Below are 17,179 nucleotides of genomic sequence, written 5' to 3' on the forward strand. Positions count from 1 at the left end.
AAAATTTTTATTTTTTTATAAAAATAACGTGTATTGAATATTTTTTTTGATTAAAAATGAAAGTACGAAAGAACTATGTTTCTAAAATTAGATATTTTTTGGAAATTTTTTATTTAAAGATCAGATTTCGTTTTAATATTTTCATTCTGATTCTAAATCATTTCAATTTATGTTTATTTGGACTCCATGTATATTCAGACTCCATGTTTATTAGGATTCCATGTATATTAGGACTCCATGTTTATTAGGAATCCAGGCATATTCGAACTCCATGATTATTAGGACTCCATGTTTATCATTACTCCATGTTTATTAGGACTCCATGTTTATTAAGACTACATGTTTATTAGGACTACATGTTCATTAGAACTCCATGTTTATTAGGACTCCATGTTTATCAGGACTCCATGAATATTAAAACTCCAAGTTTATTAGGACTGCATGTTTATTAGAACTCCATGGTTATTAGGACTCCATGTTTATTAGGACTCCTTGCATATTAGGACTCCATGTTTATTAGGACTGCATGTTTATTAGGACTCCATGTTTATTAGAACTCCATGTTTATTAGGACTCCATGTTTATTATGACTCCATGTTTATTAGGACTCCGTGTTTATTAGGACTCCATGTTTATTAGGACTCCATGTTTATTAGGACTCCATGTTTATTAGGACTGCATGTTTATTGGGACTCAATGATTTTTATGACTCCATGTATATTAGGACTCCATGTTTATTAGGACTCCATATAATTGTGACTCCATGTTCATTAGATCTCTATGTATATTAGGACTCCATATTTATTAGGATTCCATCTTTGTTAGGAATCCCACGTGGATTTAACGGTTCTGTCAGTATTTCAGAAAGCTGTGACTTTCGATCACAATTTGACCCCTTACACATAATTTTATAGCCTTTTTTCTAAAATAATTTTTTGTTGGTACATTTTGAATGAAAAAGTATAAAATAAACAAATCTGTTTGATTTCAAATAAAAGAAACCAAATGCTTCTCTCTATCGTTAGTTCGGGGTGATCCGTAATCATCTATTTTAAAGTTTTAAAATAAAACTACTTTAAATATATAAAACTAATCTAAGCGCATAACAAAACATTAATTAAGATATTATTATCATGAAAACTCTGACAATGCTCACCATGTAAACTCCGGTTTATTTCAAGTAACGTTCAGAAATTTAAGGAGTTAGAACAGAGATTGATTATCAGCTAAAATATGCGATATTTTCCACAGCATGTTCTATTGTGTACAAGTACTGTACACGACCAATCAGCAAACATCTGTATTCAGGGATATTTAAGGAACCTTTGGATATGAAACAACAAATCTTCAAAAAAAAAGACTGAATACATAAATGTTATGTATCATGTTTAAAATTGGAGTATTTCTTTAAAAGATGTAAAACTTAACCCCTGAATGGGTATTATATAGATGATAATAATGATAATAATATTAATAATTATAATACTATTCTGAATCAATAGAAATTGCATAGCGGTAACATCTATCTTTCTATCTATCTCTCATCATCCAATTAGAGATAAATCCTTATTTCGGCGCTATACACTAAATGGAACTATTTACTTCTACTGAAACTGGGAATTGGATTTGGATTGTGGGATTGGCAATATTTAACAATTATTGTATTGATCCCTCCCTTCTCACCTTCTTTTCTTTGGTACATATAATACAGTTAGAACCATAAAAATGTAAATATAATAAAGTTTATATGTGCAGTTAATGTTGGTATAAAGGAAACAGTCTTCCCAGTAGCTTATAGATAAACTTCATACGTAAATTTGGTCTGTTCACACTGCACAATTGATGGTTTCATGTTCATTAAACATTTCAAAAAACCTGATTCTAACTGTCGTATTTATATTTTCGTGTCTCACTCGCTGAATATATTTAGAACAAGAGAACAGTAAACATATTTTTTCTTTTATCCACGCTCCATGAAGGTTGAGGGGTTTATATTTTTCACAAATAAATCCCAAAAATGAAAGCATTAAAAACTATTATTTTCTTAAAATTGCAAACAATTTTTGAATTTTAAAATTTAAATTAAAAGTAGATAATTTCAAAACGACTTTTATTATACCAGAGACATACTGATTACTGAATAAAGAATACTTTCATACCGTTTTATTCTAATTTTGACGGTATTTATTATTATGATATGCTAGCTTGGGAACCCAAGCTTTGTCTGGAAAACTTTCTTTTAAACTTGACTTTAAAATCAAGCTAAGGACATTCCTGTGGGTCTACCGAGCATCCCAATTAAAGTTTGAGGCAAATCACTAAAGGGGTTCATGTGTTATGAGCGGACATACAAACAGACAGCACTGCTTTATATATATAGATACATATATTGCCCTGTAGTTAGTATATAAAGAAACAAAAGAAAGCATAAAAAGAAAAAACCAGACAGAAAACTAGGGATAGATAGATAAATGCTAAATATAATCTAAACAGTAATTAGATAGATAAATAGATAGGAACATGAGTTAGATATATAGATAGGAGTTAGATAGATATAGATAGAAGTTAGATAGATATAGATAGAAGTTAGATAGATATAGATAGAAGTTAGATAGATATAGATAGGAATTAGGTAGATATAAAGATAAGTAACATAGATAGAAATATTAGTTAAGTTGATAGAAATAGGAGTTAGATAGATATAGATAGGAATTAGATAGATATAAAGTTAAGTAACATAGATAGGAACATGAGTTAGATAGAAATAGATAGGAGTTAGATTGATATAGATAGAAGTTATATAGATATAAAGATGAGTCACTTAGATAGAAATAGGAGTTAGATAGAAATAGATAGGAGTTAGATAGATATAAAGATGAGTTAAATAGATATAAATTTGAGTTAGATAGATATAGGTAGGAGTTATATAGATAAAAAAACTGAGGTAGATAGATTTAGATACGAGTTAGATAGATAGAAATATGAGTTAGATTGATATAGATAGAAGTTAGATGTATAGAAATTTGAGTTAGATAGAACCCCAGAACAGGAAACAGAATTACGAGTTGGCTTTCCAGACCGGAGAGTAAGTGTTTTATCTATCTATCTATCCTTCTATCCTTCTATTTATCCATCTAACTATCTATCTATCCCTCTATCTACCCTTTTATTTATCCCTATATTTATACTTCCATTAACCTATTAAAGACAAAACAAAACAAACCCCTTCTGAAAAAAATGAAGGGAAATTGAAGAGATCTAACTACTCACCATAGTCTATTCTTCTAAACCTTATATCTTTGCAACTTGATGTCATAGTAAAAGTGAACACCGTCAGATTGCAAAGTTATAAAGATGGTAAAGTTATAATGTTTGTAACCTGCGTTCAATTCCTTTAAAAACTTTAGCTAAAAAAAAGTAAAAAATATATTAACTTTTTCCTATGTGTACCTACTCAACAGATATTAGATGCAGAAAAGGCCTTGAACAAGTACGCAAAAAAGTTTTCTGAAATTGGTGAACAGTGAGAAACAGACGCGGCTCTTATATGGTTGGTTCCACTTCAAAATGTATTCAGTGTTTCGAGATTTGAGCCGCAGCTCACTTGGAACCGGTTTTTGGCGGATCAACGACTCGGTTTAAATTCGTAAATATAAGAATAGGAGGATGATTTTAAGACACAACTTATGACTTTAAATAGTCCAATGAACATGAGACATAACAGACTCATTTCAGTAAATAAGTTAATGCTTAATGTCGTCATCCTTTTTCATAGTTTTTGTTCTCACTGTATAATACTCTTTCATTTTCTTTTAATAATATCATAATATCAATATTGATATTACCAATATTAATAATTTAATAATGGTATCATATTATTAATGTTTATATTATAATAATTATCAGGTCCCACGTTTTATTGTAACTCCTTTATTTTAAAAAGGGACTATACACACTTTTTAAAAGATTTATTTATGCCGAGTAATCAGTAAATAGGGTTTTCGGTCAATTTTGGAACATAATTTTATATTTCTGAACTATGGAGACTTTCTTTATTAGTAAGTGATTTCATTGTAGGAAAAATTATTGTAAGAATTTGAACAATTATACAATTTGAATCTCTAAAAATGTTGTAAAGAATGTAATGTAATCATTTTTGTTTTACCAATCTTAAAAATGCAAAATTAAAAAACTCTTAAATTTTCCTCTTGGTGAATAAAATGTCTATAAAAAATGCTGGTACAGTCTCTTTTTAATCCTATCTTTCACCTAACTAACTATCCTTTTGACCAGAGCTTAGTTAGGATTTTATAAAAAATTTAAACCTAAAAAACGCATTGGGGCAAAAGTAAATAAGTGGCAAAATTGTCAAATACAAATAATTTTAAGTAAACCATTAAGAATCAAACTTTTATTTCTATTAGATATATCTATAAACCTACTGATCTATCTGTAAATAGATCTATCTATAAACAGATCTATCTGAAAACAGATCTATCTATAAACAGATCTATCTATGAACAGATCTATTTATAAACAGATCTATCGATAAACAGATCTATTTATAAACAGATCTATCTATAAACAGATCTATCTATAAACAGATCTATCAATAAACAGATCTATCTATAAACAGATCTATCTATAAACAGGTCTCTCTATAAACAGATCTATCTATAAACAGATATATCTATAAACAGATCTATCTATAAACAGATCTATCTGTAAACAGATACTCTATTTTCAGAAACATCAAACAGAAATAATAAAAAAAAACAGATTACACTTTTAGCAGAAAACTTAGTATCGAACTATCGAAAGCACTTTGAAATGACGGAACAGAAATAATAAAAAAAAACAGATTACACTTTTAGCAGAAAACTTAGTATCGAACTATCGAAAGCACTTTGAAATGACGGAATTTTTGTTTAGAATGATGACATTTGTTGGGAAATATTGTTAGATGAACATTTTGCTTGAAATGATGAATATCTTGTTTGAAATAATGAACTTTTAGAAAACAAATGCAGAACATTTTGATTAAAATTCCGAATATTTCGATTAAAATGACGAATATTTTGTTTGAAATGATGAACGTTTTGTTTTAAATAATGAACATTCTGTTATATTATAAGATTATAAGATTTTGATATAAACGAGAGAACCAGCAAGTTGTTTCTGGGTTTTATCAAACTATCTTTATAGAAACATCAAACAGAAATAACTTTGAAATGATGAATATTTTGTTTAAAATGATGAACATTTTGTTGTTTGTTGTTTAAAGTTTATTTGAACTGTCGAACATTTTATTAGAACAGTCGAACATTTTGTTAGAAATTACGAATATTTTGTTTGAAATGATGACTATTTTGATTAAAATGAAGAGTATATTTAGTTTGAAATTATGAACATTTCGTTGTAAATGACGAATATTTTGATAGAAATTGCGAGTAGACTATTATCATTTTAACTGATTGCTTTCGTTAGTTTGATTTTTATGAATCGAATGTTCAGCATATACCAAGCGCTTTATAGTTTTATTTTGATTTATTTAATTTTTCGCGATTTGTCCTATTTTCCAAAAATTTGGGTTTAACAATTTTTTAAAATCCTAACTATCCATCACTCTAGATTACCAAATCAAACAAAAATCGTTAATCTATCAGTGACAAGTGACAAAATTTAGCTTATATTCGAAAATAATCCCTTATTTGGCAGCCATTCAACTTATTGCTGCAAAATAACCGATTTTTTGTTGAATTTAGGCATTTTTTGTTGCAGCCATTAATCGTTTGCTGCAGTCAAATAAGCGAGGTTTTTTATTTGGTAATTTAGAGTCTGTAGAATGTATAGGAATATGGAAAGGAATAAATATTAAGGATTAATTATTCTCAATCAAATATTACGTGATGTAATTAAACAATATAATGATTAATGGAATTGTTCAGCTAGTGTGCAAAGGGAGGGGGCGTGCACGAATTTTAAAGAGAGCTATCACCATTTTCAGCATAAGGGTCGATTTAAACAAAAACATAATATTTTCTCGAGCTGATTAAAAACACGTTCTTAAGAGCAAAATTAGCAAATTAAATGAAATGCTCCTTTATTTTTAAAGTAATAACGATAATCCCGTATATTCCATTCATAGTTAATATTCCTATTTATTCCAATAGTTTTCCCTCTCCTATATACTAACTTTCCCTCTTCAGTCCCTTTTGTGTGAATTTAGGAGGTTGGCCGGCATTCCAGATTTTATTTCTGGAGACGATATGGACGACATGATATCGTCCGGCCGCCTGGATCCCAAAGTTGTGTTTGCATACATCCAAGAAGTGTACAGAGCACTCAAGGACAACTAATATCTTTCAGGGTAAACCTAGCACTGTGTGTTCTCTGTATAGATGTGATTATAGATGGCGCTATTAAGCATGTGTTTTCAGATGGCGTTAGTAAGCACGTCTTTAAAGATGGCGTTACTAGTCACATCTTTACTTGTCATGTGTTTATAGATTGTGTTATTAGTCACATGTTTTTAGATGGCGTTATAGTCACATATTTATAGATGGCGTTATTAGGCAAATATTTGTAGATGGCGTTATTAGGCACGTGTTTGTAAATGACATTATTATAAACACTGTGTATTTAAAGATAGCGTTATCATAGGCACTGTGTTTATAGATGGCAGTTATAATAGGCACTGTTTTCATAGGTAGCGTTATTATAGGCACGTTAAAATATGACAGCGTTACAATAAGCAGTGTGTTAATAGGTAGATTTATCTTAGGCACGTTTAAAGATGTAGTTATCATTGACACTGTGTTTATATTTGGCGTCATAATAAGCACTGTATTTATAGATGGCGTTATCATCAGCATCTGTGTTTATAGATGGCGTTATTGGACATGTGTTTATAGATGGCGTTATTATAGGCAATGTGTTTATAGGTGGTTATCATAGACACTGTGTTTATAGGTGGCGTTATCATATAGACACTGTATTTTCAGTTGCGTTATCATCATAGACACTGTGTTTATAGGTGGCGTTGTTGTAGGCACTGTATTAAATGCAGAAATTTTCTATTTTTGCATGTTCTTTTTCAGGAATGCATTATTTTCATTAAGCAAATTTTTCTGAATAGTATTTAAATAGTTCTATAGTTTTCAGAAAACAATATGTTTCATTTTTTCTTATTTTTTTTAATCGAATTTTCTATTTAATGTTTTTCTGTTTAATGTTTAATTTATAATTCTATCCTTTTTAAAATGTAAATTTTTATACTCTCAGTCCACCAGGGGAGTTTAGAATTTAAGCAGCTTGCACAGCAAAACTACTTTTCTTAATTGTACAACATAAACATTATTAGTTTAAAAAATTCTTTAAAGTTAGAACTTAAAGGGACTGTGAGCATAATTTTAAGTGACCCTCCATACAAAGATGGTAATGTCTGATTCACAACGGTACCCTTGAAACCTTTGAAAAAGAAAGAATATCAAAAATGTTGGCAATATTGTCGGGGTTTTTAGATTTAAAGTATTCAATTCTGATAATTGCAGACATTCTATTTCAATATTTGATCAGACAAAGCTTTTAAGGATTGTGAATCAGGTATTACCATCTTTGCATGGAGATTCACTTGAAATTACGCTTACAGTCCCTTTAATTAATTATTCTTTGAGGTCGTTCGTAATATAAAATGGTTTAACTAGTTTCACCAAGAAGTCTTTAAAATATTTTTTACGAAGCTTAATTTAATGAGCTTACCAAAAGGGCAATTTATAAACAAAACTAAAAAATGTAAATTCAAAATAAAATTTTAATTATTCTTATACGTACATTTAATTTATTTTTTTACTTTAATATCAGTGTAAAATAAAAACTAGAGGAGCTCCGTATAAAATAAACTAGAGGAGCTCCGTATAAAATAAACTAGAGGAGCTCCGTATAGAATAAACTAGAGGAGCTCCGTATAAAATAAACTAGAGAAGCTCCGTATAAAATAAACTAGAGGAGCTCCGTATAAAATAAACTAGAGGAGCTCCGTATAAAATAAACAAGAGGAGCTCCATATAAATTAAACTTTTCCTTATGCTAAGATGGTGTGTCAAGACTTATTTTAAAAATGATTAATAATCTTTAAGCAATTTTACTTTAATTGTTAGTTTCACTTATACAAAATTAAAATAGCTGACAATACGCATATTTTGTACAGGGTTTCCCGCAAAGGATACTACTTTAATGACGACTTTAAAGTTTATGATTCAAGATTTATTTTGGCCTTGAATGAACTGCTAAATGATTTTGCCAAAAATGACTACAAATGCAGTGAACCAATACTACAATTAAATACAAAAGTCGTCTCTGAAGTCTCATCCATGAACAGGATGAGACAATAGAGACGACTGTACGGAATTTATATACTGTATATTTCTCGATATTCACGAACTTGATTCTTTCTTTGTTAAATCATTAAACAAGCCATTAAACGAATTTATTTAAGGCAGACAACTTATTTTATTTCAATGGTTGAAAGTCGTCTTTACAGTCTCATCTTTTGTAGGTAGATCTGTACGTAATGGTTTGCAACTTTAGTATTATATAATTAGCTGACAATTATAATCTTTAATTACTCCGATGTCAGCAATTTTAGTATATGGGTCGAATATTAGATTCTAGGTTAGCTGGTAGAGCTGACAAATTAGTATTTTAGTTGGAGCGTAAAATGTTATATAATAATGTTTTATGAATATTGGTGAAATTTGACTTTTTAGTATCTTTTTCATGATTTAAGTTTGTTGATTTTCGCTGATATTTACTATATTAAGTTAGTCAAATATTTCACTGAGAAAAGTGTTAAATATCTGTAACAGAAATAGGATAAAAACATATTCATCAAATCAATCTAACATACTGTTAAACATGTTAAACATATATCGTCTATTGTGCTACTGCTTTTATCAGATATCAATTAGTTTTACATTTCTAACAGTGTCGTAGGTGTTTTGGGATTATTTATTTTACGCATGAGTGTTTAATGTTTCTACAAAATATTTTTAATTTGAAGAAAAAATGCATGACTGTAAATAAGTTAAAAAAAAAATGCACACATAACTGTTTGAAAATTATTCAAAAATATTTGTTGAAAAATTATTTTTTTTAGACGATTTGCCGGTATACCTGACTTCCTTACAGCTGATGATATGGATGGTAAGTTTTCAAAAAAGTTTAGAACGGTACCCTTGAAATCTTAATTTAATCAATAATGTTGGTTTTTTTCTCTAGCTTTTAAATTTACTAAATTATGTTTTCTTCAAGAAATGCGCAAATTACAATTTTATTTTGAGCCATCAGATAAAATTATTTTTCAAAAGCAAAAACAGGGATAGACAAATTTAAACTTTATTAGATAAAGTTTTTAAGGATATCGTTGATAATCGAACATGCCACTCTACCAAGGGAGGGACACTTCAAGTTACATGTATATTCCCTTTAAAGGAATAAATGATTCTCATGAAATTCTTTAACCTTTAGAAAAAAAAATCAACTCTTATAATCGAAAAAACGTAATTTTATTCGATTATTAGTAATTCTATAATCTCTCTTTAATTACAAAGATTTTCTGCAGATTTTCTTGAATTCTTATTGAAAAGACGACCTTTGAAGAATTTGCAGAAATCTGCGAACAAATTCAAAGAAAATAAGAAATTCAATATAATAATGAAAACGAAAGAATTGATTCTAGCATTGATTTGTTGACAAATTTTTCTTTTGAGAAATATGTTCCTAAACATCTAATAAGTTTATTGTATCATTTCTACTTTATTTTTGTCGTCGTTATTAAATAATTAAAAAAACGATTCTGAAATGGTACCCACCCAAATTCATGATTTTGAACGTCGACTTTGCACTCAAATTCAGTATAATTATGCATCGTGGAAACGTTTTATATGTCTTAAATATATCCTAAACAATTTCTCTACAATACTGCATACTCAGTTCAACCACCATACATTGCCGGTCACTCCCTTTAAAAATTGATTGCTTGCTCTTGCTATTTTAGATGTTGTTATTTTGGAAACAAAAGTGCTTAGTATTTTTTTCTAAAATGGTCATTAAAACATAATTACTTTTTTTCCTAATTAGCGTACATAATTAGTATTAACTTTATGCTGCGTGTGACATATAATTTTCTTTTAAAATAAAACAATAAAAAATAACAATTTTTTGCGCATATTTTGAAAACATAGATAAGAATAAATATGAATATTTTATTAAACTGTAGCAAATTAGTTGTTTTCTAATAAGACACGATTTGTTTTGAAATATAAATACATTACTGTCAGCATTTCATAAAATAATTTTTTTAAATCTTTTGAAAAATTCTCTGTTATATAACTATAATCATGCAAGATTGTAGTTTACTTAAAAAATGCAAATTACTATAATTTTATCCAACACGTTTGATATAATTAAAATTAATCAGTTTTATATTTATTTGTATCTACCAAAGATTTAGACACATAACATGTTTGAATTTCTCTTAAAAATATTTAAGATGAAATATATCTTAAATTCTTGGTTCTTTGCAGCTTTAAACTTGTTTTTTTCCATGACCAAATCATTAAAGACTACTTTTCAGTCAAAACCCGAATTCAACCTTAGAATCGGTTTACTAAAAGAATTTACGGTCGTCTTTAATGTCAAATTCTTAATCCTATATATAAATATTAGGTTTGTATCTATGTAATTTTGTGTGTATTGTATCATGTATAATAAACCAAATTTAATGTTAAATACAAAATTATCACTCTTTTTATCTATACTAGCAATATCTATATATCTATCTATATATCTATATATTTATCTATTTAGGTATGGTATCTGATCACCGAATTGATCCTAAGATGATATTCTCGTATGTCCAGGAGGTGTACAGGATGTGCAATGAATTGTAAATCCCTCAATCTTTTCCCCCTCCCCTCCTCCACCAAACCAAACCTGTTTTAAATATATAAATACCCCCCCTGACTTAATATCAGCTGAAAGAACATCCTTCCTAAGCCTCCAAATGGGCGACGTGGTTCTAAAAAAGGGACCAAACGCCCATATTTAAACATGTAAAATCTGTTGTGATAGTTGACTTGACTTTGTTGTTTTAATAATATTGTAAAAAAAAGTAATTATAAAAAGGTGTATTCAGAAATCAATAAAATGTCTCTGTCTTTTTAAACTGATTCGAAAATAAAGGCAGATCTGTAATTTAAGGTGATTACTCAATTAAAAAGGGTTTATTCACGATGCACAACGGTACCCTTGATCTGATTACTACTATAGAAGATAACGTAGTAATTCTGTTAATTTCTCTAAAACCACAAATGAAAATGATCAATTTTCAAAAACAAGAACATGGATATCTAATGCATACTTGTTCAGACAAGAATTTTAAGCGTATCAAGTGAATCAATGGAGAGTAATTTCAAATTACGTTTAAAGAAATAAATACTTAGGTTAAAAGGTATGAAACATATAGAGTGCAAATAAAGAGATTACAGAGACAAATAGTCTTTTGTGTTTATTGTTTTTATTGTATAAAAAGAAATATACATTACCCAGAGATATACGCATAGAGTTATAAAACGAAGAGGTACTAATGCAAGGAAAGTTATTTCCAGAGGTGTTCGCATTTTTTGTACTGCAGTGTACTGTTTTTGGGCGGAAAAGTAAACACAAGACGGATGTCACAGCCTGACATGGAATCCATTTTCAAAAAAATAAACTATGAAATATTCTGAGGAAACTATTATGTAAATTTTCAAAATTATAAAAATAAATGCTTTTATCCTCCTCGGATACTAAACGAACACTGATGCATCTATTATTGTTTACAAATTCCGCCCAGAGAGAACTGGTTTCAATATGTACGCAGAGTATACGCGACTGCAATTAACTTTCCTTGCATTAGTACCTTGCACATATATGACGTTTCCGCCCACTGGTATTCAGGGATATTCGAGGATCCTTTGGATATGAAATACAAAATCTTCAAAAATAGACTAAATTCATAAATGTTATGTTTCATGTTAAAAATATGAGTATTTCTTTAAAAATTGTAAAACTTAACCCATACTTTATATAGCCTAAAGTTGCTTATCAACAAATACATATTTTCATGTTAAGCTTGGTTTCTTAGAAAATATTTGTTGGTCGACAAACTCATCTTAGACAAACCACACTAAAAGTTGCATGATCCATGCCGGTACAACTTTTACTATTTAGGATTCAGTCCAGTCTGGACTACCCAGTGTAAAGTACACCCAGCACGTGTTATGCAACAAATGCAGCCTGGCAATATCGCAGTGTGGAACTTTGAACCTAAACTAAGTACATTCCTGTGACACTACCGAGTTCCCCGATCAAAACTTGTGTCAAATCGGTCTAGTGGTTCTTGAGTTATGATCGGACATAAAAACAAACAAACAAACACAGTTATAAGATTATATAGATAAAAAACTGTGTTGCACTTCCGAACTATTTATAACACTGTTATTTTGGTTCCCAGTGTTATAGGTAATTTTTTGAAATGTTTGTGTACTTGTCTTATTTCAATGGCTATTTCTAAAGATCAAATAAGCTTTGAATTACAAAGCAGAAGTAAAAAAATAAAGTTGATATCAATTATATTTTCATTTCAATTGAAAAAAATTATTTTGGAAATATCCCAAATTTTTTAGTGAAAATCCGGGAACCAATCAAAACTTTATAGCACACGTGCTATAATGTACAGCTAATTAAACTTTATAGCACGATGAAATAGTACGTTTATTATGAAATTCCCGATGAAGTGAGTAAGAATGATAAAGTACACAATAGTTTCATAAAAATAATAGAACATAATAAAACATTATGCAACGAATTCTGCTGAATTTAAAGCATTTTTTTGAGAATTTTTAAAATAAATCCTAATTTAAGGAATGTTGCTGTGTTGGTTAATATCCCCATTAACCAACAGAAAAAAAGATGTTTGTAAAAGTATCTTTTTCATCTTTTTAATGGTATTAAAGGCACTGTCGTCGTAATTTAAATGAAAATGTTTGCAAACTGTTTAATTCTGACAATTTTTTCTATTAAGTTTCGTTTGCAGATATCCGCAAGTCAGTTTTACAGAGAAACCACAACTGAAAATAATATCATTATTTTATTCGCTAAAAATTGAGTGCCTAAGTGTACAGTGTACAGAGTCGTCTTTGCAGTCTTATCCTTTGCGGGTAACTATAATCAAAGTCAATTGTGTTTTTTTTTTCAAATTGGGAGTTTTGGCGAAAAAAAACCGGAAATTTCTCGCTCAGGAATCAATTGAGGCCATACATCTTTGAGCGTTAAGTTGGCTGAATTAGACATTAAGATATTATTTGTCTTTTAAATTAGTTATGCAATCTCTTGTTTATTGATGTTTATAAACACTCCTGGTTTCTGAACGGAGAAAAAGAAAAACAATAAATAATTATGTTTACCAAAACTAATCTACCCTACTTGATTACATTAGAAAACATTTGACTTTACTTTTTTTAGGCTTTTCCATTTTTTGTTTCGTTCGGAACATTCCGGTTAACTTCATTTCCAGCATGGATTTTTCCACCGGGAAAGTTTAATTCCAGGTAAACTGAAAAGAATCATTACGAGAAATTGATGAAACTAGAATATGATTTTTCAAATGTGCTTTTTCAAGTGTCTAAAAAAAACCTTTTTTATATTTTATTTTTTATTACCACCAAATCAAACAAATTAAATATTCAAATCATTAAATTCTGCGTTGCCCGGATCCCTTAGCTTTATTTTTTATCACTCGACGATCTTCTATGTCCAAACTCTACCCTTTCTCCGTTCATTGACCATTGTAATCTTCATGCCAGACTACATTTGTTGCAAAAAACGTGATGGGTTGATTCTACCCTTGATAGTCCAGACTGGGCAGTAAGAGTGAATGCATGTACAGTACATGTTGTACCGGTTCGGATTATGCATGTACAGTGCATGGTGAACAGACAGAGAGAAAAGGTCAAATTCATGCAACTTTAGCTCCTTTAGTTTGGATTTTATGTAAAAATATGAGAATAGCAGATATATCCGTGGACCGTAGTAGCATAGAAACCATTCAAACCATTTTAGTTTTAACAATAACAGAAGTTATTAAAACATATTAGGTTTAAATCAAAGTGAAGATTCATTAAGCGAAAAGCATTTTTAACTTTGAAATTTGGGAAATTGTTGGAAAAAGCTAACCTTGATTGAACTGATACTTTCAATTTGAATCTCAATCATTTGCCCATGCAGAAAACTGATTATCATCCAGTCGACAAGCATTTTTATACTATTTCAATACTATATTATTTTTATATTGTATATTATATTTTATCTGCGAGTTCTTTACTCAACCTTAAACTTCTATGAGCGGTATATATTTTTACACCAAAGTAATCTGTGCCAAATCACTTGCAGAAAAAAAAGAGTTTTTCGCTAATAAGTAAAACCCTGTGCAATTCTCACTAATTTAAGGAAGTCTCTAAATTACCCAGTTAATATTCCAAGCCATGAAATGCTCATGGCTTAGCTGGCACTCCCGTATGCCGAGTCCATTAGCGTCTGATCCAATCAGGGTTCAGTCATGTGTTTGTGGTCTGTTCTGAACCAAAAGAAATTGTATTGCGGTTACATCTATCTATCTCATTATCCAATTAGAATTATAAATCCTTGTATCGGCGCTATCAGTAAATGGAAATATTTACTTCTACTGAAACTATGGTGCTGGATAAAGCGAAAAGCCAGAGTGTAGTATAAATGTTTCCTAATTATATTTTTGTTAAATATTAACTATGCAATAAAACGTTTTTAAGTAGAAGAAGGTTTAAATCAAACGTGAAATTTATTTTAGTTTGACATGACTGCACATGGGCAGCCGTAGTACATTTGAATTTCCGAGCCGGGTCAACCTATCCGGTCCCAGTTTGTACCGTATCTAGCACTATGGGCAGGACTAGCCGGTTCAACAAGGATGACGGGGTCAGACTTTATGCTTCATATAGGTTTAATTTAATTTTACCAAAGGGGCATATTTGCGTGTGCACATGCAAAGGAGTTGAGGTTATGCCACAAACTCTTTGCAACCTAATAGTGTAACCTTTAACCTTTGATATTTTATAGTTTGAAATATCTAAGGTCTACATATGTGTAATATACAGTAATTAGAAAATCAGAGTTTGTGGTAAAAACTCAACTTTTTGACGACCAAAGATGAAAATCGATGTAGCCAAATTATTTTGAGGCTGATTAAGTTGACGTGTACTTTGATTGTCTTTTTTATCTAAATACCGGACAGAGTACGATCAGATTTCTTTGGAATGCACGATTTAATAAGATTATAATAAACTTAAATATCTATATATGTATATATTGATATATTATCGTGTATAATTTGTATCATATATCAACTTATTTTCATAAAAAGATAAAAATTCTTTGACATGACTCTCATAATCAATAAATTTGCTGTCTCATTCCACATTTATAATAAAAAAAAATTTTTACAAGGTTTAAAGGGGAGCGGTTTTCATTTGTAAAATGGGGTTTCAATTTAATATCTTAAAAATGGGTTTAAAAACAAAGAAAATTTCTCCACACAGTTTTTTTTAATTTTCTATTTTTTTCGTTCGGAACCCCCCTTTCAAATTTAATGGTCACTCCCTTAAATGGGTTTTATTATCAAACAGAAAGTTGCAGCTCTGGTAAACGTATTTAAAGATGACCCTGACGTATTGTTGTTAGATGTAATACATCAACAGTGTAAATTATGTTTTATAGATCTGAGTTTAGTTCCTTTACCCACCAGTTCATATTGATCTTTCAAACAGAGAACATATCTTATACAAGTCTTAAAGGGACTGTGGACGTTGTTTCTTTTATTAAAGGGACTGTTCACGTTGTTTCATATCTTAAAGGGACTGTGGACGTTGTTTCATATCTTAAAGGAACTGTGAACATTTTTCATATCTTAAAGGGACTGTGGACGCTGTTTCATATCTTAAAGGGACTGTGGACGTTGTTTCATATCTTAAAGGGACTGTTCACGTTGTTTCATATCTAAAAGGGACTGTGTACGTTATGTCATATCTTAAAGGAACTGTGAACATTTTTCATATCTTAAAGGGACTGTGGACGCTGTTTCATATCTTAAAGGAACTGTGGACATTGTCTCATACCTTAAAGGGACTGTGTACGTTGTTTCATATCTTAAAAGGACTGTGGACGTTGTTTCATATCTTAAAGGGACTTTGGACGTTGTTTCATAGCTTAAAGGGACTGTGGACGTTGTTTCATATCTTAAAGGGACTGTGGGCGTTGTTTCATATCTAAAAGGGACTGTGTACGTTGTCTCATATCTTAAAGGGACTGTTTACGATATTTGGACTTATTTCAACTAACTCTCAATTTACAAAGTTAAGTAAATATTTACGCACTTAAAAGTTATGCTTGCAATTTGCACTAACGCATTTAATATCAAAGAATGGAAAGAAAGAAACTAAGTTTTTGTCACAAACACTGATTTTTAAAACTATTACGATGTAGTGATTAGAAAATCAGAGTTTGTGGCAAAAACTGGGTTTTTTGGCATGTAAAGTGAGTTTAAAAATCTGTCTTTTCTGAAAATCGCTAAAATTAAAAATTCTCCTTTGAATCATAGATTCTCCAAGATTCCAAAATATTTGAAAATTATCTTTTATGAATAGGATAAAACTATTTAATTTTGGAAGTCAATGTTTGATATAAAATAGTTTTCTCAAAGAAGCTGAGTCTTTGCCACAAACTCAAATTTGTAATCTCTATATATTTTTCAACCTAATAGTGTATACCTTTGATATTTCAAAATAAGATCATTTGATCTACTAGAGTTCATAGTTTAAATTATCAAAAGTCTACAACATTGGGTTGCAAAAGTATAAGGGATTAGAAAATCAGAGTTTGTGGCAAAGACTCAAATCCTTTGCTTTTTTGTGTCTAAAGAAGTTCAGATAAAGTTTGGGTTAACTTGGACATATTCTTGTATCTATAGAAATATAAAGTAGTAATCTCTGTGTTGTCTGATTGTGTGCCCGATCATATCGCGGGATCCCCTTGACCGATTTGCTCA

At 29.8% G+C, this 17,179-nt stretch overlaps 1 protein-coding gene across 1 annotated transcript; it reads left to right on the forward strand.

The window, feature by feature from the left end:
- Window positions 1–3,038: 3,038 nt before the first annotated feature.
- On the forward strand, window positions 3,039–11,256 carry LOC111710949 (smoothelin; the record flags this gene model as incomplete). Its single annotated transcript, XM_023485157.1, is given in 3 exon segments — window positions 3,039–3,085; window positions 9,158–9,204; window positions 10,870–11,256. Coding segments are annotated over 3 exon segments (177 nt in total), but the record flags the coding sequence as incomplete, so codon positions are not given.
- Between the last annotated feature and the right edge of the window lie 5,923 nt (window positions 11,257–17,179).

This window comes from Eurytemora carolleeae, unplaced genomic scaffold, assembly GCF_000591075.1.
Source record: "Eurytemora carolleeae unplaced genomic scaffold, Eaff_2.0 scaffold918, whole genome shotgun sequence".
Taxonomy (NCBI): Eukaryota; Metazoa; Arthropoda; class Copepoda; order Calanoida; family Temoridae; genus Eurytemora; species Eurytemora carolleeae.